At 38.6% G+C, this 26,186-nt stretch overlaps 9 protein-coding genes across 9 annotated transcripts; 8 read left to right on the top strand and 1 right to left on the bottom strand.

Moving 5' to 3' along the window:
- The first annotated feature begins 2,514 nt into the window (after positions 1-2,514).
- On the top strand, positions 2,515-4,649 carry RHIMIDRAFT_278317 (HD phosphohydrolase domain-containing protein). The gene is made up of 11 exons (XM_023612745.1): positions 2,515-2,664; positions 2,721-2,798; positions 2,849-2,909; positions 2,969-3,068; positions 3,131-3,147; positions 3,199-3,250; positions 3,305-3,442; positions 3,493-3,794; positions 3,855-4,060; positions 4,113-4,269; positions 4,325-4,649. The coding sequence occupies exons 1-11, from the start codon at positions 2,563-2,565 to the stop codon at positions 4,555-4,557; spliced, it is 1,446 nt and encodes a 481-aa protein (XP_023467872.1). The 5' UTR covers positions 2,515-2,562; the 3' UTR covers positions 4,558-4,649.
- A 57-nt stretch (positions 4,650-4,706) lies between these two features.
- On the bottom strand, positions 4,707-6,131 carry RHIMIDRAFT_278316 (acid protease). The gene has a single exon (XM_023612744.1). The coding sequence runs from the start codon at positions 6,072-6,074 to the stop codon at positions 4,839-4,841; it is 1,236 nt and encodes a 411-aa protein (XP_023467871.1). The 5' UTR covers positions 6,075-6,131; the 3' UTR covers positions 4,707-4,838.
- Positions 6,132-7,136: 1,005 nt separating this feature from the next.
- Positions 7,137-8,150, top strand: RHIMIDRAFT_278315 (cytochrome c reductase iron-sulfur subunit). The gene is made up of 3 exons (XM_023612743.1): positions 7,137-7,401; positions 7,464-7,890; positions 7,955-8,150. Exons 1-3 carry the CDS (start codon positions 7,191-7,193, stop codon positions 8,109-8,111), a joined length of 795 nt encoding a protein of 264 aa, XP_023467870.1. The 5' UTR covers positions 7,137-7,190; the 3' UTR covers positions 8,112-8,150.
- Positions 8,151-8,225: 75 nt separating this feature from the next.
- On the top strand, positions 8,226-10,187 carry RHIMIDRAFT_115051 (uncharacterized protein). The gene is made up of 4 exons (XM_023605310.1): positions 8,226-8,874; positions 8,923-9,081; positions 9,129-10,068; positions 10,133-10,187. The coding sequence occupies exons 1-4, from the start codon at positions 8,298-8,300 to the stop codon at positions 10,134-10,136; spliced, it is 1,680 nt and encodes a 559-aa protein (XP_023467869.1). The 5' UTR covers positions 8,226-8,297; the 3' UTR covers positions 10,137-10,187.
- A 3,433-nt stretch (positions 10,188-13,620) lies between these two features.
- RHIMIDRAFT_250307 (uncharacterized protein) lies at positions 13,621-14,130 on the top strand (the record flags this gene model as incomplete). The annotated part of the gene is made up of 1 exon (XM_023610715.1): positions 13,621-14,130. One exon carries the CDS (start codon positions 13,621-13,623, stop codon positions 14,128-14,130), a length of 510 nt encoding a protein of 169 aa, XP_023467868.1.
- A 1,735-nt stretch (positions 14,131-15,865) lies between these two features.
- On the top strand, positions 15,866-16,420 carry RHIMIDRAFT_236148 (uncharacterized protein; the record flags this gene model as incomplete). The annotated part of the gene is made up of 1 exon (XM_023608488.1): positions 15,866-16,420. The coding sequence occupies one exon, from the start codon at positions 15,866-15,868 to the stop codon at positions 16,418-16,420; it is 555 nt and encodes a 184-aa protein (XP_023467867.1).
- A 273-nt stretch (positions 16,421-16,693) lies between these two features.
- On the top strand, positions 16,694-17,033 carry RHIMIDRAFT_115026 (uncharacterized protein). The gene is made up of 2 exons (XM_023605309.1): positions 16,694-16,866; positions 16,922-17,033. Exons 1-2 carry the CDS (start codon positions 16,746-16,748, stop codon positions 16,996-16,998), a joined length of 198 nt encoding a protein of 65 aa, XP_023467866.1. The 5' UTR covers positions 16,694-16,745; the 3' UTR covers positions 16,999-17,033.
- A 1,098-nt stretch (positions 17,034-18,131) lies between these two features.
- Positions 18,132-19,429, top strand: RHIMIDRAFT_308162 (arsenical-resistance protein ACR3; the record flags this gene model as incomplete). The annotated part of the gene is made up of 3 exons (XM_023614558.1): positions 18,132-18,204; positions 18,261-18,627; positions 18,694-19,429. 3 exons carry the CDS (start codon positions 18,132-18,134, stop codon positions 19,394-19,396), a joined length of 1,143 nt encoding a protein of 380 aa, XP_023467865.1. The 3' UTR covers positions 19,397-19,429.
- A 157-nt stretch (positions 19,430-19,586) lies between these two features.
- RHIMIDRAFT_115011 (uncharacterized protein) lies at positions 19,587-20,542 on the top strand. The gene is made up of 3 exons (XM_023605308.1): positions 19,587-19,777; positions 19,838-19,863; positions 19,913-20,542. Exons 1-3 carry the CDS (start codon positions 19,711-19,713, stop codon positions 20,453-20,455), a joined length of 636 nt encoding a protein of 211 aa, XP_023467864.1. The 5' UTR covers positions 19,587-19,710; the 3' UTR covers positions 20,456-20,542.
- Positions 20,543-26,186: the final 5,644 nt, after the last annotated feature.

Genomic DNA, 26,186 nt, shown 5'->3' with positions numbered 1-26,186 from the left:
ATTAATATTAAGCTATCTAAGCATTACAATATGCTTAATTTATTGTAATATTGAGCTTGGATGAATCCAATTGGGGTTAGCCCTATATTACAAACAATAATGAGAATGAAGCCTATTGTTACATTCTATATACAGTATTTTGCGTTTGAAATTGTAACTACGAGTCATACCTAGATAAGAAGAAGGGTAAAGCGCGTATGCATTTGGTATTACTATGCTTGGAGAAGTTTTCATGCCTTTTGATGTGGTATTTTCTTTCAAAAGTGAGTGATACAGAAGTCTAGGCAGGAAATATTCAGAGTTATTACCAGCCAGCAACATACTCATCACAATCATGGTAGTAGATAGTAACCCAAATTTGCAAGTCTCTGCACTATTTGTCTGGAGAAATTTTAACCTCCACTATGCCAAATCAGGATTCCGTTGATGGATCTACTGCCCAACACTAGAATCTGACATCTATGTAATAATTTCGTTGAAAATGACTGAATGACATCAAAAAAGTTTGAGCTCTAAAGTTGCTCAACAGTATCCCACTCGTTTGATTATAAGCCAAAAGGGTTATTGCCATGTGTTGAGACCATATCGTTTTTAGAGTTTCGATCGTCTTTTTCAGTAATCTAGCCAATTGACGACACGCCTGGCGAAATGTTCATTGACTCTTACGCCCTGTAGACGATGTATACCTATGTGCTGATTAAAACACAATACCAATCTTCTATTAATGAACCAGAGTTTATCACGCTTTTGGATAACACTCGACACAGCATACTTACCAAAATGCCGTTAATTTTCATAGAAAGTTAGATAAAGATATTCCCATTATTGCTTTGTTAATTATCCTACGCGTCGTGCTAACTGCATGTCTTGAAATCGTGTCTATGTCTTCTCCAGTCCTTAAGCCAATAACATCATCGCCTAGCTCCTGAACCTGATACAACTACACTAGTTGCTCGAGAACCAATTTCCATGAATTTACCAATCATCTGAAATGTATACTGTTTTTGGATTTTGTAATGTTGTTGGTGTTTTTTAGGTTAACACTATTTCTGGAAAGTAAATTCGCCTGTGATCGAAAATAAATGCACCCAATGGTGAGAACAAAATTCATGCTATATGAAATGTAAATTCGTCGTCGCCAAGAATATCTTCGTAGTGCCAGCTTTGACGTCCATGGATATACTGTATTTCCAAATTTAGATGTCGTATTGAAACCGTTGTAATGTTATCAGAGTAATAGCAAATACAAAAAGAATATGGCTCACTATTCCATTTGACAGTAATATTAACAGGTGGGCTGCCTTGGAGTTGAAACTAACCTAATATTAGAAATCGCCCTCTTTAGTCTCCTTGTAAAAGTTTAAATTCTTTACTCGGTTTTTCCATAAAACCAGAAGAACATGTAGTCATATTTGGCAGTGCATATTCTTGAATGGTCACGAAGCAGATTGCTTCTATTTGACATGATTTCTTTGTCCTAAGTATCCAATCCTGAAACTTATTTGAAAAAGAAAAACATATAAAAACCCATTTTAATTGAATCCTTTTTTTGCTTCTTTACAGCAGTTATCAAGTGTCCCTCTGAGTGTTCAAAGATTCACCAATCAAAACTAGCCTATCCTCATGGTCCTTGCTCTGACTCGCTTGTCCCGCCCTCTTTGCTCTCTGGTATGTATCTGGAACGTTCCCCAATAGTCTCTTCTGATGCCCTGGGTTCTCTGTGTCCTCCGTTCCTTTTTTTTTTTTGTTTAAACTTTCCTGGGTAGTTATCGCTACCCTCCCCAGAATGCACCTTGGTGGTAAGTAAAACTAATATTAGGATATATGCTCTAATACTAACATACTTTCTCTCTCTTTTTCTACATATACTCATTATCTCTCTGTTTTGACATGTCGTTTTATTCAAACATATTTTTCTTTGTCGTCTTTTTACGTAAATAATTCTTTTATTTTACGACAATATTTTATAAAATTAACGTCAATAATTAATAGAAATACAGTATTATTATGTATTTGGAAATTGTGATAGCAAAAAGGCTTAAAGAACGATGTGTAAGGGAATGTAAGCGACAAGATATCTGAGATTGAAACCATGAGATAGTTGTTGTGTCGATGTTCCATTAGTTCAAATATAGCAGCCAGCTTGCTTCACAAACATCAAAATTTGAAATGTAAACTCAAAATACACTGCCTTTATAACCTTGGAATTACGATGCACTCTTATTCAACAGTAGAAAGAGGCAGACTTTGATCTTAAGCAGGGAACAAGAAAACAAGAACGTTGCTGAAATGAAAGGCTTAAAGTCAATGCCATTTAAGCAGGACAGCACAGCTATCAAATTTGTTCAGATCGTTATGGATGTGCTAGATAATATTGATTTTTCATTGTCATAGACAGCCGTTGGATCCGTTCTGCATTTGTTGTTAGGCGATTATTCAAATAAATTAATGCATACAGCCGTGCACTGACGTTTTAGGTGTAATTTAATTGAAACCCAGCCTCATTATATTAGCTTATTGTTTCATTAAATTTTTCTTCTTCTTTCTTCAAATCGCTTCACAATGTCAATAAATAATATTGTAAATACCTTTGAAAACGCTAATAAGTTTCAAGAGCCAAAGTCCTTCTTTCATGGACATAAAGTTATTAATGATCCTATTCATGTAAATACCGAGAAAACTAGGCAAATTGTCAATCATCTTTACAAACGAAAATATAGGGGCATATACTTTTAGATAACTATACAGTCGAGTTTATCGATACTTTACAATTTCAGCGACTAAGAGACCTGAAGCAGGTATGTAAACACATGTACTTATTGAATTTTTTTATTGATTGTATCATCAGTTGGGCGTACTCTATTACGTATTTCCCGGGGGAAGTCATAATAGATTTGAGCATTCAATCGGTAAACTCGTCGATATATTACAGTCATCACAATGGACAGTCACTGATGATCTTCATTAGGTGTATCCCACCTTGCTGGTACACTTGTAGAAAGATTTGCAAGAGAGCAACCTGAATTGGAGATTACAAATGATGAAATCAAGTGTGTTAAACTAGCAGGGTAAGTTTAAACTTGCGTGAGTTGTCAATTGAATACTAAAATGGCTTTTATGGGATACATAGACTGTGTCATGATCTTGGTAAGCTAATTATAATTCTTGATTCACAGCAGTGCTGATCCGTTGTCATAGGCCATGGCCCATTCTCTCATGTTTTTGATAATACATTTATGCCTTTAGCAAGGTAAGCGATACATAGCAAGAGATGATACAAAATATCAAATCCCTATCTGAATAGGCCCGGTCAAAAGTGGACGCATGAACAGGGATCAGAGCGAATGCTGGAATACTTGATTGATGATAATCATATCGACATTGAAAAAGATGAAGTCAATTTCATAAAAGAATTGATTGCAGGCGAAACCCGATCACAGAGGTAGATCCTAGAGACTTAAAGAAGGGAACTATTAGTAATAAGAGATATAGTAAATATAGGGAGCGTCAGTTCTTGTTTGACATTGTAGCAAACAAAAAGAATAGCGTAGATGTTGACAAGTTTGATTACATCGAAAGAGATTCTTACAACTTAGGTCTTCGAAGTTCTTATGATGCCAATAGATTGCTTGTCTATAGTCGAGTCATTAATAATGAAATATGCTATCATCACAAAGAGGTCTACAACTTGTATGAAATGTTCCACACACGTTACAGTCTATTTAAACAGATTTACACTCATCGAGTGGGAACAGCCATAGAGCTAATGATTGTAGATGCATTTTTAGCAGCCAGTAAGATATATAATATTATTTACAAATACCAATGTATTAATACTACTTGTATCTATGTAGATGACTACTTGAAAATAGCTGACATGGTCGATAACCCAGAGGACTATCTTTATCTGACAGATAACATTGTACATACTATAGAGAGTTCAAAATGTCCTGAGCTAGAAAAGGCGCGTGGAATTATAAAGAGAATAAGAAAGAGAGAATTGTACAAATTTGTAGATGAATTTCTTGTGCCTCCCGAGTTAGAAGGCCATTTAAACCAGGTTAGTACGGTTTATCCTGCTTTAAAAAACACAATATACTTATTTATATCAGAATGTGATTAATGCACAAAATATTGTAAACTATCAATCCGACAATGCAGGTTTAGTTGAAGACGATGTCATTGTACGCTTTACGAAGATCAACTATGCAATGAACGATAATAATCCTGTTGACTCTATTCGGTTCTTCTCCAAGTTTAACGAAAATGGTATGCATAAATGTTAATATATATACCGTAATAACGATTTGCTCCCAATGTGTAGAATCATTTAATATCTCAAAGCAAAAAGTCTCTTATATGATTCCGTCCAAGTTTCAAGACGTCAACATAAGAGTATTTACGCGAAACCCACAAAAGATGCAGGCTGTTCAAAAGGCATTCCGAAAGTGCCTTAAAGAAATCACGAATATTCAAGATTTGGATCCAACAGTCCCAGTGTCTGAAGAATATCAGCGTTTAGCTTCGTTAAAGCGACAGCGCTTCAATGGCAACTAGAAATAAAGAAAACTCCATATACTTCAATATGAACAATGTTCCTAATTAAACGAACCACAATCCATTGTTTAATTAGACGAGGAACACATGGCATTATTTAATTTATGTCTTGGATAGTTTTTTTTTTTTTTTTTTTTTTTTTTTTTTTTTTTACATTGAATAGGAGAGCGTGGATTAAGGGAGGAAGAATTGTCTTTGATTAGTTCTATTTTGTTTCCTCCTAAATAGATATTTATTTAGATTAAAAATACAAATAATCTTGTTGTTTCTAATGGAATATACTAAGATGAATCTGGAAGGATAGATTGTTGATCACCTTCTAGAAGAGGAGCAAATCCAATTTGAGGGCTATTTCCAAAATCATAAACAACAACAAAATGGCGAAGGAACATGTTACCAAGGATAAATTTATCGTTGGCAGGAGAGAACAAAAAGAAGCACTTTCCGTCGCTTTCACGTTTTCCTACAAGCTTGGAAATAGGAATAGAGATGTATACATTTCTACCATTCGTGCCCGGGAAATAAGTCTTTAGTACATCAGTGCTTTCCTGGTATTGACAGTCAATGTGGAAGAGACCAGAGATGGTTTGGAAATGACCAGATGTGATCGTGTTGGCTAAATCTTTAGCTAAAGGCGCTGGTAGGTACATAAGATTTGAACCTGTATCAATGCTGACTGGAGTCCTTTGATTAAACTTAAAGTTGCGAGATGAAGTCTTGTTTTGAAACTCGAAGCCCCAAGTGTTCACCATCCATCGAGGTGTGTTCAGAATACCTGCAAAGGTGACAAGGTTCGTGTAGACAAAAGCGCCGTTGGTTTGCTCCGTAATGATGTCTCCAAAAACGACTTTTCCAGCAGCTTGCTCACCAATCGCAATAGAAAACATTGGCTTGGGGATCAATCCAGCTTTATAAAGTGATACAGGAACTGGGTCATACGATCTTCCGCCTTGTAAGTATCGTACAGTGCCTCCAGGAAGACCTGCACCAAGAATGCCGTCGAGGATGATATTGCTGGTGTTTTTCTGAGTAGATATAGCGCCGACTGCAGAATCTACCATAGCCATCGTTTGTGCCGCGATTGTATAACCGACACCCAGTGACACAACGTCCGTGAAGTAATTTCCTGCTGCACTACCGATACTGTATGTGATATCAAGTCTATCTGTCAACGGTTGATATGTGGTAGAGTTTGCAGGGTCGTAATGATGTAATACATCAGGGCATCCAGTAAGCTCGGTGCATCTGGTGGAGGGTACCCAGGTGTCTGCACTTCCTGTGTCGAATAGGAGAGTAAATTCTTGAGCAGGTGTGCCAATTTGCACAGTAATGCCTATTTCGCTTATATCCAAATCGTCTAGGATAGGCAATTCCAATCTTTCAGAACGCTTGTAAATAGACTTTGACTTGACAAGCTGGAGAGGTAAATGGATTGGTTTTGCAGACGGAGCAGGTAAGCAAGTAACTAGGGTCGTTGATAACAAATAAACCAGTAATGTAGAGTTTCGTATGCGCATAATGAAGGCAAAAAGAACAATAGAAAGAGAAAAAAAGAAAGAAAGAATGAAAATGGGAATAAAAGTTGCCTATAAAAAGATGAAGCAAATCATTAAAGCTGTCAGGGAGTAAGAAGGAGATTGAAACAATTTATTGTGAGTGTAGCTGCTCTGTAGCACACGTTTTTTCAAGCCAAATTCAACTTAGTTTCACTCCACTCGCGAGATTATGTACTCCATTAAATAGCTGTGTGAGCGTGAGCGTATATAGCTGATCTAAACATGTAATTGTAGTGTATTGCTTGTAGGCAACAAAAGGCTTTCTATCTTCTTTAACGAATAAAGACTTTATTCTTTGATGCACAAAATTAAATTTAGAATTGGTTGTTCCGTTTTCGTAATCATTTCTTTATTGCATACAAACGGAGTTACATGGCCGTCAAATATAGTCTATTCGCACATATATGCCCACAAATTTGGGCAAATGCGCGCTTTGACTTTTTATTCTCTTGCTGCATATTGACTTTCGGTTTCATTACCTGCTTGGATTCCTTCTAAAAGCATACAGCTATGCTCTAAAAATCGTGTTTTCTTTATTGTCTTTACAAAATCCTTATATTATCTTCTCTTTGTTCTTTTGTTTGACCCAAGAGTCCTTTTCTCTTGACTTAGACTACAAGTCTAATTGAGTATGAGCTATTACTGCTTATGAAGTTAATCAGCTGTAAAAAACAGCCAAATCATGTTTATAAAGTAATCGCTTATACAATATTGTCTCTCTCTCTCTCTCACATACACATTCAATTCGATAACTTACAAAGTACTTGAATTTCAAGCAAGATTCAGAAACTGCTTCATTTATATAAATGACAACAGTTAACAGGAATGTTCACTTTATCTTTTAATATTATGCTTCCTTTTCCCTTCAATATCAAAAGCATGAAACCGCTTTTACATTTTCTTTTCTAATCACACTTGTTATGAAAGAAGGGCACTCATTCAAAAAAATGTGACGTGGTTCATGGCCAAAAAAAATCAGTAAGGAAAATTTGTCGAAATGAGAGGGGTCAAATCCCCGCTTATTGGACCTCTTTTTTTTTCTTTCTCTCTATACTACATCTCCCCACTCTATTTTCAATGGCTTCCTTATCACGCTCATTTGCGTCTGCCATCGTCAATCGCTCATATGTCAATGCACCTGCTACTTCAAATGCAGTGAAGAGAATATTCCATGTCACTTCAAACACTGAAGAAGAACACCATGAAGCCCACAGTTCTCAACCCTTGTTAACTACTTCCACAAAGCAACGATCTACTGGAGGTTTAGTCAACAAGTCCAATGTCAACGGTAACATGTCCTTCCAAATTGGAAATTAGAGTTTAATTATTAACTTTTTTTCTTGCCCGCAGTGGGTCCCTTCAACAACTTCCAAGCACGCCGTTACAGCACCACTACTGTGCCCGACTTCTCCAAGTACAAAAAGACTAAGCATAGCGGTGAAGCCAGCCGTAACTATGCTTACATGATGGTCGGTGCCACTGGTTTGGTTTCTGCTGCTGGTGCTCAAGCTACTGTCAGTGACTTCTTGGCCAACATGTCTGCTTCTGCTGATGTCTTGGCTATGGCTAAGGCCGAAGTTGACTTGGCCACTATTCCTGAAGGAAAGAATGTGACAATTAAGTGGAGAGGAAAGCCAGTTTTCATTCGTCACCGTACCGAATCTGAAATTGCTGAAGCCAACCAAGTCAACATTACTGAATTGCGTGATCCTCAGCAAGATGCTGAGCGTGTTAAGGATCCCAAATGGCTTGTCATGTTGGGTGTCTGTACTCACTTGTAAGAATTTTCTATAGAGTCGGAAACAAATGCATGAATAGTTATTAAATGATGTATTCTGTAGGGGTTGTGTTCCTATTGGTGAAGCAGGTGACTATGGTGGATGGTACTGTCCTTGTCACGGCTCTCACTATGACATCTCTGGACGTATCCGTAAAGGCCCTGCACCTCTTAACCTCGAAGTTCCCGGTAAGTTACGGTTCATTATGAAAAGTATGTAAACTAAACAATGGTGTAGAGTACAACTTCCAGGATGGTAAACTTGTTATTGGTTAGAAATAAAAATAAAGTGATTTTTTTTTACAAACTCCACATTCTGGTGTACCTTTTTCTCTCTTTCTTTTTTCCTTTTTTCTCTTCTTTCTTTCTTTGTTTCTGTATGTTGAAATACTAACATTTTCAAACGGATGGACACTTCTATTCATTCTTTCTCAACGCATGCATTATTCAAACAACCTATTGTTATCACGCATTTAGTTTCTATGGTTATTGCATTTCTCGGTTGTTATCCTCTGTTACTAACACGACAATTACGTAAACGAAAAGTAGCCATCATTGGTCTATCCTGTATATTTTGCACTATTGGATTTATTACTGGATATTTCATTCAAACAAAACAAGACACTGCATCACTCGTGTTACATATTTTTGGATTCATACTTTTGTGCCTTGTCATCACACAATGTATATTTCATTTTTTGATTAAACCAACAAAATGGGTTGATCTCATCTTGGGTTGGGCTGCTTTGATAGTCGCATTTTGTTATTTAGTGATCTCCGCGGTTGTATTTACGGACAGTTGCCAGAACGACATGGGATCACAGTGCTTTATGCCTTTAGCCATGGGAATAGGATTCTTGATGTACGGCTCATTTACTTTATTGCATTTATTGGCAATCATTAAATTACCGCGACCAGCTACTCCAGAATATTATGAAAGTGTGATCATCACATTATGGGGGTTAATTTCTCTAATTTTGTCAGGTACTACGCTCAAACAGTCATCTGGACGGAGTACTAAATATTGCATAGATACAAACATACTAGGAACGGAATGGAAGGCTATCAACCTCGGCTTGCTTTGGTTTACAGGAGGCCTATTCTCCATCAGTCTAAGTGTTCAGGCCTGGATACCAGCAGTTCGCGAAAGGAATATTGTCAATAGTCTGATCATTTGTTTAACTGGAAGAGGTAATAAAATATAAGGATCAAGAATATCTATGCTCAATATACACTAGCCATCATTTCAGGGTTGAAGCAGATAGAAAAAGACACCTATATAGCTAAAGTACATACCATGTTGGGATACATATTAATCGTTGGATCGATGACTCGCCTCATTCAAATCATATTCCGCAAATCACCGACAGAAAATTTGCCTCGAAGTATGCTACGCGAGCATCATTTGATACAGGATGAAGAAGTGTTGGATATAGAAGACGATGATTTGAATTTGGATAATAGCAAACAGAAAAGGTGTAAACACAGATCGATATTTGCTTCTATTACCCTTGTCAGCGGTCTCTTAGCGTCAATTCTGTCAATATCAGCGGGTATATTATTCATGGGCGCAAATACAGGATGGCTCGGTTATATGCAATACTATATCAAGGATCCATCACTTTATATCAATATCACCTTGGCGTTTGCTTTTCTGTGGTTATCTTACATATTTGGTCTGTGTACTATTTATAGACGATTAAAGTCCAAGAATGCAATACTAGAGCAGTATGAGTACCTCGAATTAAGCAGCGCACAGACAGAAAGAATGCAGGAACAGCAGCAGCCAATGACTATTACCACACATACCCCTATACTCAGCTCTCCCCCTGTATTCTCGCCTATTGACGTGATAGCACAGCGTTCGCCTATTGTAGAACAAGAACATGCTACACATCATGAAAAGACGATGCGACCCTCAGAATATCGTGCTAAACGTAGATCCCTTCTTGTCCAGTCACCCACTTATGAAACTGTCGTGACCTCGATCAGACCCAAATCATCCGTTACATTTGGAGTTGGAGGCGTGTTACCCGATGAAGTGATTGTACATGACAACAGACGATCATGGATATCATCTTCTGGATCTTCATATAGCTCTGGATCCAATTCACCTTCATTTGAACATAGAATAAGAAGAGATAGTTTAAATGAATTGATGGATGAAGAAGGAAGAAGGTCTGTTCATAAAACAAATAGTGGCAAAAGAAAAGAACGTCGACTAAAACAATGAATCTTTTAGATAAATACCCCCTCAATAGCCTATCTTCTTTTCCCTTTAATAAACATGATTGTACAGTTCTTTAGTTTAAAATTAGACGGTTTAAAAAATTATAGGAATGCATTCAACAGTAAAGCTAGGCGCTTTAAGTTTTTATTTCTGTGGACATGATTTCTGCACTATGTGCATCCTCAGCAGTAACCAAGGAGGACTGTTATTTGACTCTTTCTGTTCGACTGTTTTCTTTGCATGAACCTTTTCTTTTACTACTACTATCTTGTCTACTGCACGTAAATCTTTCAAGTCGTCCACTTGTTTCTCTAAGTGAAAACAAACTACATCGAAAATTGAGCACAGCAGCAAGGCTTCGGTTCCAAAGTCTCCGAATGCTGGCACTGGACTGTGGGGTCTTTAAACAATTTTGGTTTGAACACCTATTTATGAAATGCAGGTTAAATTTTAGGGAAACACTACATGCACCAGAAACACGCCAGAAAATAAGCTAATGCTACGGGCATTACCTTTACTCACTACCTATGATATAGTCCAACAAAATCTTTCAATATATGGCACCACGTTAAACATGACTTTATAAAGTTACCGTCGTGGTTTGCGTTTCTTTTCAAGAAGAAAGAAATGTCGCTATTCCTTCATTCTAATTTTATGTTGTCAGTTTGGTCAACAAAGAATCAATATCACTCACGTATAATTATGATAAATGTATACCTTACATCAAAGAATATTCTATTAGACAACCTTACACGCAGTGCCTAGAGTTTATCATTAACTACAAGAAGAGCAACTTGGAACCCAAGCAGTCGCAGGATTTCCTCGGATTCACGTTCAACGGCCACAAGATGAAAATTCGTGTGCCACCAAAGAATATTTCCAAACTAGTGAGCCGAGTTCGTCAACTGAAAAATGCGACAAGGAAATTCTCGTGCAGATGGATAGCGAGCTTATTGGGGAAGATCACAGCTATGATACCGACAATGGAGGAAGCACTACTCAGAGTACGGTTCCTGCAGAGAGATCTGACCCGATCATTGAAGATTCAAGGATACAACTGGGAGAAGAGCTGCGAGATATCGACACAGGTATGGAACGAGTTGAACTGGTGGATAGAGAAGGCAACGTTAAAGAATGATCTGCCCATACGGTCAACACAAAACGACAAGGAGTCGAAAGTGGAGATATATGTGGACGCCTCAGACACAGGTTGGGAAGTAGCATCAAATCAAATACGAACAAATGGATTCTGTTCCCAGGAAGAAAGAGAAACTTCAATCAATGCAAGAGAGTTGAAGACAGCTCTGTTTGCGATTCAAATGCACGCAGGAAGAAACCAAGGCGAGCTATTTCATATTTACGCCGATAACATGACCGCTCTAAAGCATGCAAAGAAGTCGGGCGGGACAGCATCAGCCTTGCTACAATCATTGACGTTGGAGATACAACAGCTTATAATAGAGCACTGTCTTCAGGTAAGGTACTTTCACATGTCAGGAGTACAAAACATAGAAGCGGACAATTTAAGCAGACAACAGAAGCCTCTTTACAAATAGACTCTGCCGAAACGCTTTTTCAAAATGCTTCAACAGAGATGGAAGATGGGCCTGGATGCCTTTGCGTCAAGGGAAAGCACCCGCCTATCACGTTACTGGAGCCGAATGCCCGATCCGCCTGCCCAGGCTATCGACGCCTTCAAACAGAGGTGGCCTCAGAAGAGCCTCTACTTGCACCCTCCGTGGAAGTTGATTCCACAGGTATTGAGAAAGCTACAAGAAGACAAGGTGAAGACGGCGGTGACGGTGGCCCCAGCTTGGCAGACACAGTTCTGGTGGCCAGTTATGCTTCGTCAATGCTTAGATGGCCCGATCAAGATGCTAACTAACAAGACTTGGTGTTTAACCGCTTGGAGATTATCAGGGCACATCAACAGAAAAAGGCAAGGATGTCAGGTAGTGTAAGTGACTTTCTATCACATTCGAACAAGATCAGCACGCACAACAACTATGATATTCAATGGAGAAAATGGGCAGAGTGGTGTGTAAGACAAGTACCAAGAATAGATCCTACCACATACAATCCTGGCATAGTGGTAGAGTACCTAGTTCAGAACAAACAATTTTCATATCAGCATCTCAACGGTATTAGATCAGCAATAGCATCTGTATTTCGAGTATTACATTCCGACAAACCATCCTTAGCATTGTTGTAGAACAATATCTGCTTAGGACTGACATTGAGATAAACAATTGTAATCAGTATGAATAGAGTGAATTCATACATTATAAGGTTACGTGTACACGCTTTTAGTGATAAGTCGAATTAAATAGAATCTCTCCTTTGAATATGAATCATTACTTCTTTATATAAAAGGATACACTTCTTTAAAAGATCATCCTTCTCACGGTAAAAGCAGTATCATAACCCAGATCATGAAATGAACAATAAGATCAGTGTCAGGAATGAATTAAAAGCTTTCTTTGTGAACTCAGGAACCGCTAATAGTTATAATCCACGCTTAGAATAGTGGCTTACTGGCCATTTGATAGCAACTATAAATTGTAGGTCCTTTATTTTAATTGTATGTTCCTTCTGTCTTTATCTCAGAATAAAGATTAGTCTCAAAGAGTACTTCTTTTGTCTTTGCCTTGTGTCATTTAAACCATTACATAACAAGCATCTCATGAAAAGATTCAACAGTTTTTCCAGACAAAAAGGAGAATCGACCCAACTATACGAAGGAGGTGTACAGTCTGACGCCTATAATCGACATGATAAGGCCTTGGAGACCAACGAGGAGCCTTAAAGAGGTTACAAGAAAAGACAGTTTTACTCTTAGCTATGGTGACCATGTGGCGACAAAGATCTGACCTAGGCAGATTACAATATGAGGATGTCCAATTTGAGATGGACAATGAGCAGAAGATAGTTGGTGTCATGCTATTAGCCAGGAATCCCAAAGAAATCACTCCAAAACAATCTAAGTTCGAAGGCATTGACGAGGAAATCGTTTGCCCGGTGAAGATTTTTTGGTATTTTGTTGAATGTACTAAGGGCAGAAGAGCTCATCTATCTAGCAATCACACCTTGTTCCTCACCTATATTGAGGATGACGATTTTTCGAAAAGTTCTTCAATCAAGGACAAGACAGTGGTTCAATGAATCAGCAAAAGCTTAACCATCACGGGTATCGACCCTGATAAGTTTACAGCACATTCAATCAGAGCAGCAGCAAGCACATACGCAGTACAGCAAGGTGCTTCCATTCAAGAAGTAAAGATCCATGCAAATTGGAGTTTAAATGCAGACACGTTTGAGAAGTATTACTTAAGGCCAGCTAGCAGAAGACGGCAAGGACAAAGGATAAGTAAGCGAATTTTAGAAGCTACTGAAAAGAAAACCACATCCGAGGTCGGAGTGAGCCACACAGCAACTGTGGAAGGAACGACCCACAATGGCCTAGTTGGCGAAACAGAGACGGAGGATGTGGTGGGTGCGATATGGTCTTTGCCAAGAAATCCTGCAGTCATAACGAAGTAGAAGAATACGGTGCCTCGAAGGCTGGAAAAGCATATGATGGAGACCAGGCTACAAAACGTCTTGAAGAGGGTTTTGTTAAGCTGTCAAAGTGTCTCAAGGACATGCTTGACAATATTTTGCTCAAATGTGATGACAATAAGAAATTACAGACCATCTGTTTCATTCATTCTGGACTACAGTCCTCTGTTATACGGGCAGATCGCTCAACAAAGTATATCACCAGGATCCAAAAGTCAAGAAACTACCATCTATCAAGCGACATATCACAATTTGGAACTACTGTGCTGTTTGCTGTCTATATTGCTTGGGTTATCAAAGATATCGGTAGAAACACGTATACTATTATTCAAGAAAGTAATACGCACAACACAATAGTAACATCTAAGGCTCAGAATGGCTTACTCAATATTGAGAAGAGTCAGAGAAAGAAGATGGACCAGAGACTTCACCGTCTCAAGAAAAGATTTTAAAAAAGAGTAAAAGCTTTTATTAGCTAATGTTATTAGTATTTCAAAAAAAAAAAAGTAACAGATACCAAGATTCAAAGGAGGTGTAGTGCAATATCACAAGAATTATGTCATAAGTTCGAAAAATAGACAGGGTCAGAATAAAAAGATTAGTATTAACGCAAGTTTAAGAAGTGAATCTTCTTTATTAAGTGTATGATCCTTTGCTTGCAAGTTTTTTTTTTTTTTTTGAGAAGGTATAGTGCATACCTAACCTGAGGGTATTCGGTTGAGATATCCTTTGATATAAAATTACTCTTGAATGACCTTGGTTCTTTATTGACAGAGCTGACAACATAAAATAAAGTACAGCAATAGCCACATTTTATCTCTTTCTTTTTGAAACTTTATAAAAGTCATATTTTATACCAAGGAACATGGAAAGATGTCTGTTCCTGAACAAGCTTAGCTTGGTGCCATACACTGAAAAGATTTGCTGACAACATCACAGGTAGTGCTTGTAACATTAACCCTTTCGTAGATTTCCTCGTGCGGGTAGTGTACACCTTGATAAATAGTATAGTTTTGGCTTTTCTTTTCTTTTTTAGACATTAAAACACGGGACTTTGTTGACTATTTGAGTTCTCTCTGCTGAGCGACAAAGTATGCTTCTAGGCACAATGGTGTTGCTACATGAGTCTGTAAATAATGTTTTGTTGGGACTCTCTAAATTACTGCTTGCTGATAAAGGTAGCTACGTACTTGCTAGTGCTAAAGCAGCATCAAAGCAAACTCATCAATAACTTTATTTCTCCTTTTCTTTAGTCTACTGATATAGAAACAGGCCCAGATTACGTGGCGTGGCAACGCATTCTATGATAAGCATTTTAAAGCAAAATTTATGGTTAATACATGAGCATTTATCGATGGTCGGTGTACTTATTGGCAAGAGAGCGTTGTCGCTTGAGCCTCAAGGCAGTAACGTATCAGAATTTTCTGAATCATTGTATAATGGTGAAGATACCCAAGTTTTTGATAGAGTTAAAGCGACACTAGGATAGATTTATTAATACATTCATTTCCTTTCTTTCTCTGAGACTGTTGACAAGAAGACAAGACAAGCCAGCGCAAGCATGTTATTGTAATCAACAATAGAATTAGTACACCAAAGAATAAATCCACTAGTCAGATCTCCGACGATGACCTCTTAGGCAACATGGTGTTATTAAGAATGTAGAAAACAGAATAGTTAGAATCATAATCAACCACGAGCAAATTCATCAAGCAAGTAGATACAAGCTATGCAGTAAACTTTCAAATCATTGAATACAAATACCCTTTTACCATTATGGGAAAATTTCCCTCGAAATTATTCAATGTCCAGTAAATGCGCAGTGATTGTCCAGTAAAAGTCTAATTAAGTAATCGGTATTGCTAGGCTTTAAATTTATTTTAGGAAGGACTAGCTACTAGCTTACTTCAAGTATAATTCAGCAAATGATGACTCCAGACTCTTAGTTTTGGTTAACGTATTCCCAGTCAATCGTGAAAGAGGATATATATGGCCCTACAAAGCTCCATTTATCAAGCCTAAACTCAAAGTCGTAAGCGTGAAGTTTATTGTGGCTTTATGCGGAAAAAGAGTAGGAATGAATGAAAGGGGGTATATCTTTTGGTCTCATGACAGAAAACACGAACATACACCGCTTGGAACGATGAATTTATTTTAATTAGTCTTCTTTTTCTTTAAAATTTTAAAATGTTCCCCACCTCTACTACATCTAAGCCTACTTTGGAAAATGTTACCTTTATGATTCAACAGTTGACTACTAGTGTTAACTATAGATTTACCGACATGCGCAGCAATTTTGAAGTGATGCTGCAAGAAAACAAGAGTTTGAAGGAAGAAGTAGCTCTTCTTAAGCAGCAAGTTACTGTGCTCGCAGAAGAAGTAGGTACACTAAAAGCCTCGTTGGATAGCATGCCAAATGCCGAAGAATCTGCTGAGGCTGCTGCCACCATTGGGCTTTTGGCAGGTAACCTGTTTCCTAACCGCAACATCCCCGAGCCAAGAATCAAGGATAAACGCTCCGGTCGAAAAGATCGCGTTGCTCCCTTTTCCTGGAAGCATTTTCAAAGGCTCATAGATGATGTACGTGGCTCTGAGCACGAGAGCATTGGCGATGGGATACTTGATGCTTTCAAGGTGAATGTATCACTAGTCCTTGTCAAGACTGTCATTGATGGCATAGAAAAAACTTGCTATCAACGAAGACAGCACCTGGCAGAGTGTCCCTGGCGATGCTCGGTTTGACGCCATTCAAGAGCTGGAAGCTAAGGCATCACCCTATATTCCTCTTCGTGCTTGTGTTGGTTCTTGGGGAGCAAAATGCTCCTCGATTACTATCGGTCTTCTATCCGTCGAAGAAACAAGAAGCAGGCTACCAGTGGTGCTGGCAAAGGTATAGTCGTAGACAAGTTTTTGCACATAACTTATCTTACTAATATTAACCTTTCTTAGGCGATGATATAGCTGAGGCAGTCCAAGACTCATCAAATGAATCAAGACTAGCGATCTCTGAAACGACGAGGTAGGTATTAGAGACATTTGTTGTTATATATGTTAAATATTCACTAACATGCTTTTATATAGTCAATCAGTTGTAGACGAAGAGTTCACGTTTGACTTTGATGCAAGCACTGAGCTCACCGTCGATGGTCCTCAGAGGCATCTGCTCGGAAAAAGACTTGGTGATAAAGGTAATTTACTATATTTTCTATTGAAAAGCAAAACCAGCTAAACTCATCTTTATAGGCAAGTCAAATTCTTCAAGAAAACAGCGACGAACTATTACTACGGAAGAAGAAGACGAAGATTACGAAGGTCAATAAGAATGTAGATAAATTGACCTTGTTTATGCCTTTCTTCCCTTTTCTTTTTCTTTTTGTTTTGTTTTGTTTTGTTTTGTCTTGATACTAAATGAATAAATATACTATAAAGCCAAAGTTATAATGGATTATTTGAAGGAAGCATGTATTTAATACTACTAAAGCTATGATTATGAGCGAATGATATGGCAGAATGGGAGTACGTTCTAACCAATAGAATATAAAGAATAGAATGAATTGGGCGAATGAACGCAACATCTTCATTTTCTGTTTTACTGGCCTACCACTGCGCATTTACTGGCCTACAGCCACAAAAAAATCTGTTGGCCATAATTAAGGATGCTCATTATGGACTACGAAATTTTTAGCGGCTGTAGGCCAGTAAATGCGTAGTGGTAGGCCAGTAAAAAATTAATTGAAATTCCACAGCCAAAAATTTCCTATAATGAAAAATATCATTATCCCATTCTATATCCATGCATAGCCTCAAGTATTTAAACCTGTCATGAATTGATTGATAAAGAAAATTTCTAATTCATTTCCAGTACTAATTACATTGTACATTTACTAATTCGAGTCATCTTCTTTCTTTTACCGTAAGAAGAACCGTCTATTAGGGACGTCTATTCTTTTATATACAGAAGTAGTAATAATTTATTCATATTCTACATGATCTTATTCCATATTGATCATTGTCACTTATTTCAGTGTCAGTTAGAATTAAACATTGGTCTACGACAATACGAGTCTGTTAACTCTTCTACTTTGTAGATAACTAGTCTTGATCTGATAGTACCAGCTTTCAACATAGTTATTTGTATATCCATCTGGTTGATAGGCTCTTGTCCACTTTATGAATCGATCATTATTCAAGTAGTTGCTGAATATATACTGGATTCTTGAACAAATTGATTAGGCTTTCTTTATTAAATATGATTGCATATAAAAAGCCTTGAATTATCTCCTTAATTTTTGTCTCATATTCAATAAGAGAAAAAAAAGTGCCATTTACCTTGAAAATTGTAATTACTCATTCATTTCAAACCCAGTTCTTTGTGTGTAACAAGATCAAACCGTGTAAATGACAGGGCAAACTATACTTATCTGTTTCTTTTTCTTTCTTTAAAATATTTTTCATGTCAAGTCCTTTTGAAGAAAAGGATGTTATAGAAAATCATGATTCATTAAACAATGAACAGGTCGAATTATGTAAAATTACAACGAAAAGAGATAAATCATGAAATCTAATCTTATCTTTGCAATAGCGCCTATAAAGAAATTAAATCTATTAGATAGATTCTTGGTATTATGGATATTGCTTGCAATGATAATTGGTGTTGTCATTGGCTATTATGTTCCTAATGTACAAGAGTCATTTGAAACAGTCCAATTTGGTTCAGTATCGGTGCCTATTGCCATAGGTTTACTTATCATGATGTATCCTGTTCTCTGCAAGGTGAAATATGAGCAGCTTCATATCATATTATCAAAGAAGCAGGTATGGCTACAAATTGCTATATCCATTTTCGTAAACTGGATCATTGGTCCCATCGTCATGACTGCTCTTGCATGGGCTTGTTTACCTGATCTGCCTGAGCTTCGAACAGGAGTTGTTATGGTTGGTTTAGCTAGGTAACGAATATATTTATATATATGTATAGTATAATTTATAGACATCCAATTAACACTTTAGTCTAGATGTATCGCTATGGTCCTCATTTGGGTATCCATTGCTGAAGGTGACTCAGACTACTGCGCTATTTTGGTTGCGATCAATGCGATACTTCAAATTGCTTTATACTCTCCTTACGCCGTATTATTTATCAACATAGTACCCTCATGGTTTGGCGCACCTCCAGAGAAATCTGTCGTGGTTGATATTTGGGCTGTTGCTCGGTCCGTCTTGATCTATTTGGGTATTCCTCTGATTGCTGGAGTAATTACTCGCTTTACTTTGAAAGGATGGAAAGGCTCAGTGTGGTACGAAGAAAAATTCATAAATCGATTTGGATCTCTGGCTCTTGTTGGTCTTTTATATACAATCATTATCATGTTTGCAAATCAGGGGCACCAAATCATTGACCATATAGGCCCTGTCTGTCGTACGGCTGTACCTTTGGTTTGCTATTTCATCATCATGTTCTTTATTCCCTTCTTCATCCTAAAGATCTTCTTTCCTTACAAGCAAGTCGTCACCCAGTCTTTTACAGCAAGTAGTAATAATTTTGAATTGGCCATTGCTGTTGCTATTGGAACTTATGGCATACGTTCAGAACAAGCTCTGGCTGCAACCATTGGTCCATTGATTGAAGTACCTGTTTTAGTTATTATTTCATACATTTGCCTTTACTTTAGGAAAAAGCTTTCTTGGAAAGAAAAGCAAAAAGACATTGAAGTATAATATTTAATAAAAGTTGTGATGTTTACACGCTAGATACATCGTATACATAACATATATCAGTTTAGAGATTCACTTTATAAATGGTCTAGAAGCCTCATTAGGGTATAACTGTAAGGATAACACGTTGACATTAAATAAAATCCCCAACAAAGTGTAGGAAAGCAAAGCCTCTACGCATCAATAACCATATATAAGTCAATAGGATATTTACTTAATAAACATATTATTCTTTTGTCCCATTGACTTTTATGTTTAATACTTTTTATTTTTAACAAATATTACAAAAGTGATTGTCATTTCTTTTTATTTCCATAATGTTAAACTCCAGACAAAGTTCAACTGATTCAGATCTACTTGACTCACAAGAGTCAACCATGCAAAGTAATTACAAAGGAAAAAAAAGACTATAATCTTATGTTGACTCTAATCTAGTTAAAAGAGTGGGTCGCAAACTCATTGAAGACGACGTACTGAATCTGTTTGTTTGATTCAATATTGTTTCTAATCATTTTTTAGGCTGCCATAGACGATCCAAAGGCCTACAGACGATTACGAAACCGTATCAATCAGAGAAATTATCGAGAAAGAAAAAACGATCGAATAGCAAAACTATTAAGAGAAATACAAGAGCTTACAGAGATCAACAGTAAAATGAAACAAGATTTTACAGTTGAGATTCATAGATTGAGACTTGAAAATGAGAGATTGAAGCAAGAGATGAACTTTATAAAACAGACACATCCATTTGAAAACTTCATTACTGATAGAGGCTTAAACCAAGAACCTGTAGAACAACAGGGCGAAGGGAGCATATTAAAATGTGCGCCAGATAACGAACAATGCTGTAGGAAACAGATCATGAGCATACTTTATCAATCTATAGGCAGTCATTGTAAGATAAGACAAATACAGGCAAACGTGACTAGTTACTGCCCAGAGTTTGATATAAACAAACTTCCACTCACTTTACAAAACAAGATCAAATATGAACCAGACTCTATTGCATCAGATACAGATATTCACTCTTACATTCATTGCATTAATCAAGCTTATTCATGACATTACATTATAATAAACACTTGCATTTTAATTCCACTTTTTTTTTTTATTTATTTATTTTCAAATATAAAATGATAAAAATCATACAATAAGTGGAAATGATTACATTATTTCTTATTTGTTAAACCATCCTTTGACTTTTTGAACAAAGACGGCAGGAGCAGATGGTGCTTGCTTGTCGTTCCAAACTTGAGCCATAGACTCATGTTCCCAGAAAGCTTGTACACTTTCACCGAAGACGTCCAAACCATCAACCTTGACATCATACTCGACTGAGGCATGTTCAGTGTGTTGGGCAAAGTCTTCACGTTCAATCAAGACAGCATGACAACCTTGTTTCTTGGCAGCAGAGACCAATTGAGCGTTAGATGAGACAAGGGCAAGCTCACTAGCGCGTTTCAAGCCAAGCAAACGAATAGTTCCTTCAACAACAGCTTCAGTAGCGGATTGGCTTGTACCAGTAAACATCTCAGCAGAGAACTGAGCGTGCCAGCAGAGACAGTTTTGTTGAGCCAAATCGATCATTGTACGAGTTGAGAAAGAGTCGGAGATGGCGATGGTGGCATACTTGGAACTAGTTTGGTTCTTGATACGGCGAACACCAATGGATGCGTCTTCGTAGGTGTCAATCTTTCTCCAGCTTTCACAGAGTTCTTCAATCTCGGCATCAGAGAATGATTCTCTAACATAGTAGCGTTGCAAGATGTGAACAAGAGATTCGTGAAGGCTAACGTCATCGGAAACAGGGCGCTTCTGGACAAAATTGTTTCTCTTGATCTCAGAGTAGGCACCGAACCAGTCATTGACAAAGTTGTTAAAGTCCAATGTGCTGAGAACAACATCATTCTTGGGAGTAACAATTCTCTTCCAGACTTCATACAAGGTCTTGCGGTAGTTCACAACGGTTCCAACGAGATCATAAGCAACCACACGAACGTCCTTGAAAGACTGAGGAATAGTAGCAATCTCAGACCAGGTGACAACTTTGCCTTCAAAGGCAGAGGTGATGGCCAATTCAATACCAGCATCAAAGGTATGGTGAACACGGTGCTGAGTACGAGTGATGACAGCATGGATTCTTTCGGTGATCACGTCAATGTCTTCAACTTCAATGCGGCTCAAGATTTCACGAACAACAGAGATCTGGCGGAGGACGGTGACCTTGATGTTATCGATACAGTCAAGAGATTGCTTTATGGAGCTTGTGACAAGCTTCTGTGTTTCTACATCAACCTTGCTAGTTGCAGAGGATGAAGTGATGGAAAGGAACTTCTTCTTGGTATCTTGGACAATAGTATCGACTTCCCTCTCAGCAACATCGAGTCTTGCAAAGAGATCACGACGGATGTTATCGGAATTGCTGTGGATAATGGTTGTCAAACTTTCCATGAGGAGGACAAGCCAGTTGGTGATCTCGGTCTTGCGTTCTTGAACAATCACAGTTGTTTCCAAGCTGATACGCTTCTGCGTTTGTTCACGAGTTTCAACAACAACTTGAACAACATTTTCATGCTTCTCTTCATCAGAGACAACTTCAACTGAGGTGGAGCTAGAGTCGACTTCTTCCTTGGATAATTTGACCTTCTCTTCAGTCTTGACAACAGTACTTGATTCGTTCTTGTAGTGGATATCAAATGCACTGTCGATCTGTTGCTTGGTAGTCATGACATGGTTTTCGATTTGAGTAGCCAAGTCAATGGAGCTGGAAGAGCTGTGACTGACGATTTCTGTGATCTGGGTAGAATGAGTCACGGCTGTGGTCTTGATCCATTCAAGAGTGCTTGTGAATGTACGCTTCGTTTCAGAGGACTCATATTCAGTCTTGTGTTGACTCTTGGCTTCATTAACAATGACTTCAAGTTCACCTTGAGCAGATTCAACAATCTTGGCAACATCAACAGACACATTATCACCACCTTGCTTGGTACGAGCAATGACTTTTTCAGTAAGACGAGTGAACCAGATATCTACCTTGGAGCGGACTTGGCGAATGTAGGTTTCCTTGACAACTTCAACTGAGGTGGTTTCAGCTTGTTGGTTCTTCTTGTGATAACCAATGGCAACAGCGGCGGCAGCAGCTACGGCAGCAGTACCTACAGCGACTTTTTCAATAGTGTCCTTGTACAGTTCATGTCTGTTCTTTTCAACTTGGCTGGCGACCTGTTGAGCAGTACCAGTGATATGGTCAACGGCCGTAATCTTCTTGACAGCGTCATAGTGAGTATTTACTTCTTGTGTCAACTTTGTTTCGGTGGTCTTGAGTACATCGTTGATCGTTGTCTTGTTAATCTTGTTCTTGTCCTGAACAGCAACCTTAACCTGGTTCAACTGGCTTTCAACAGTTGAAGTGATGTTTCCAAAGAAGACATCCAAGTGGTGATCTGTAGAGACCTCGGTAGAAGTCTTCTTTTCAGCAATCGTTGTTTCTTCTTGCATCTTTGTAATCTTGGTCTTCATCTCAACCTCAGCTTCAGCAACAACGACATTAATCTTTTGCTGCTTCTCTTCTTCAGTGCAGTCGCTAACTTCCAAGACCTTGTTGATCTTTTCAGTAAGTTCAGAGAACCAACCTTGAATGGTCTTGGTGGCCTTTTCAGCGGTTTGGCTAACGATAACAACTATATAAAGATAATTTAGTATGGGGCAATACAATAATAGTTTACAACTTACGGCCAGCAGTAATGGTTTCAGAGATTGAGGTAAATCCAGTTTCAATCTTGCTCTTGGAGGACTTGCTGACTTCAAGGACTTTTTCAATAGCTACCTTGGAGTCAGTGGTTGTTGAACTGACAACTTCAATGGTGGTTGTCTTGACTTGTGTCATTTGTTCTTGAACAGTCTTGTGGACTTCGGTAAGGGAGTTCTCTAGCTGAAGACGAGTCTTTTCATCGATTTCAACAGAGGTGGTCTTGGCCTTTTCAAAGATCTTGGCAACTTCTTGTTCGCTAGACTCGACAATCTTGTTCACGTCTTCTTGGACATTAGCACCACCTTGACGGATGCGGTTGACGATACTCTCGGATAAGGAGATGAAGAGAGCAACCGTAGCAACACGAGTCTCTTGAATAACACCATAAGCAACCTTGGTCTTATCAACAGCAGAAGTAGTCTTTTCTGTGATAGGCTTGGACAAGTGCTTGGTCGTGTCTACAACTTTACCGGTGAGCTTATTGATCTTTTGGTGGAAGTTGACAGAGGTCTTGACTTGATCCAAAGTGGCCTCAATCTGATGGAAGGAGGCAGTAGCTAAAGACTCCATTTGAGCTGTAAGATCAGTCTTACTAACGACAGCATTGACACCAATCTGTTGGATCTGTGTAGCTTGAGCTTGAGCAACAGAGGAGACCCATTCGATCTTGCTAATGTACTGTTGTTCATCAGTAGCTGATGAACAGTGAGCAGCACCAGTAACCTTGGCATGCTCAATGATTTGAGTCAATTCCGTACGAGATTCTTGGACAATCACTGTAATTTGCTCAGAAGAAGCTCCAGACTTAGAGGCGGTAGAGACCTTTTGGACAAGAGCCTTAAACCACTCGGAGATAGTAATCTTGACGCTTTCAACAGTAGCAACGCCAGTGTCGTACTTGAGACGGGAATCGGTCTTCTTGGAGTCCTTTTCTTCCTTCTTGTGCTTTTCATGAGCGATAGCAGCAGCACCGGCAGCAGCAGCTCCAACGGCTAAAGAGCCAGCAACAACCTTTCCAATACCAGACTGATGCTTAGTTTCTTGAACTAATGAAAAATAGTTAGAAGTTGTCCTATGCTCATTCGATAGTATACCTTTGTCTTTGTGTTCAATAGCGACAGATTCTTGTTTCTTTTCAACGTCAATTTCTTCTTCACCAATGACTTCTTGCTCATCCTTGACTTCGATATGTACGACGGATCCAGCGTTTTCAGATGCATGTTCTGACTGTGTCTTGTGAGTAATGGAAACAGATGAGCCCATAGCAACCTTGATACGTTCAGAAGATTCGTTCACAAGCTTGCCAAGTTCAATATCGAGAATTTCAATCTTGCCAGTCGTGTGAGCTTCGATAGCAACCTTCTTGACTTCGGTGATTTCAACCAAGATAGAGCTGCGAACAGACTCGAGGCTTTCTTCGTAGTGAGACACAGCGTAGTTGTAAGCCTCTTGATCCAAGTTCTCATGAGACAATCTCTTGACGAAATCGTTACGAGCAGTAGCAATGATTTCAGAGATCTCTTGCTCGGCGTGTTCGGTAACAGAGGTGATGTGTTGAGTGATATCTCCTTGTTGCTGACGTACAGAGGTTGATACACGCTGAGTGAAGAGTTCAAACCATTGGGAGATGGCCTTTACGTTTTCTTGTGCAGTAAGAGACCATTGATCTTGGGATTTGGTTTCGGTCTTCTTTGCAGCCTTCTTGTCTTCGTCATGCTTTTTCTTGATAGCGTGAACAGCCATGGCAGCGGTTGCGGTTCCTACAACAACAGCAGCAGTACGAGTGAGGAAGCTATCAATCTTGTTACGAGAAGACTCAATGACAGAGGAAATAGTTTCCTTGACGTTGGTCTCAGACTTCTTGACGGCTTCAACGCTGACTTCCTGAACCTTCTTGACGTCAGTAGTGAAAGTCTCTTGAACGTAGTCAATGGTTGTCAAAAGCTCTTGTTGCTTGGACTTGCTGATCTTCTTGACTGAAGTGCAGTTTTCGTTGATCTTAGTCTTGGCCTCCTTAGTGACACGTTCAATTTCAGTATTGGCTTCCTGAATAAGAATATTAATACGTTCTTCCTTATTCTGGATAGTTTCATCAATGCTGATAGTATGGATTTGTTCAATAAGCTTTGTCTGCCATGAGGTGACTACGGACTTGACGTATTCAACAGTTTCAACAATTGTTACAGTAGATTCAGTCTGAACAGTTTCTTCCTGAATAACCGTAACTGCATGCTTACAAGCAGTGTCCAAAGTTTCGTTGACTTGTACCTTTGAGACTTCCAAGATACCCGCAAGCTTCTCGGTAACTTCAGTTTCGGACTTGTACTTGACAGTAACTTCTTGAATCTGAGTCACTCTAGAGTCTACAGTCTTTTGAATAGTTTCAAAGCTTTGCTGGATATGAGACTCGATAACAGAGAATGTCTCATCTTCTTCATGAACTTCAATAGAAGAGACAAGCTTCTTATGGGTGCGCTTGAGAGTTTCGTCCAATTGAGCCTTAGATTGCTTGATAATGATAGCAACGTCTTGTTGAACGTTATCGCCTCCCTGGTGTACACGAAGAGAGACGTCTCTGATAACCTGAGAGAACCAAGCAGTAATGACAGTCTTGGATTCAGAAACAACTTCTGTAACATGCGTCTGAAGCTTCTGGCAGTATTCTTTACGTGCAATAGCGGTTTCCTTGCTGACAGAGATCTTTTGACTGTTGGACTTGTGTTCAACAGAGCTTACAGGCTTGGATTCCACTTTCTTTACAACTTCTGAGGTAGTAGAAGTTGCTTGCTGCTTTTCAGTGATCAACTTGTAGCGGCGGATTTCAACATCGATTTGCTGCTGAATGGCAACTGCAATAGGACGCATTTGTTCAATACCACCGGTCTTGGAAGTACCAGAGATGGCAGTATTGATACCAATGCTCTTGATTTGTTGGCTGCTCTGGATGACCAAGTTCTTGGCCCATTCAATAGAGGCACGGTACTGTTGAACAGTAGAGGCGTCAACAAGAGACTTGTGAGCATTTTCACTGATCAAACGAAG

Source organism: Rhizopus microsporus, assembly GCF_002708625.1.
Source record: "Rhizopus microsporus ATCC 52813 unplaced genomic scaffold scaffold_5, whole genome shotgun sequence".
Taxonomy (NCBI): Eukaryota; Fungi; Mucoromycota; class Mucoromycetes; order Mucorales; family Rhizopodaceae; genus Rhizopus; species Rhizopus microsporus.
The sequence above is the reverse complement of the archived record's forward strand: the minus strand, read 5'-3'. Positions and strand labels throughout refer to the sequence as shown.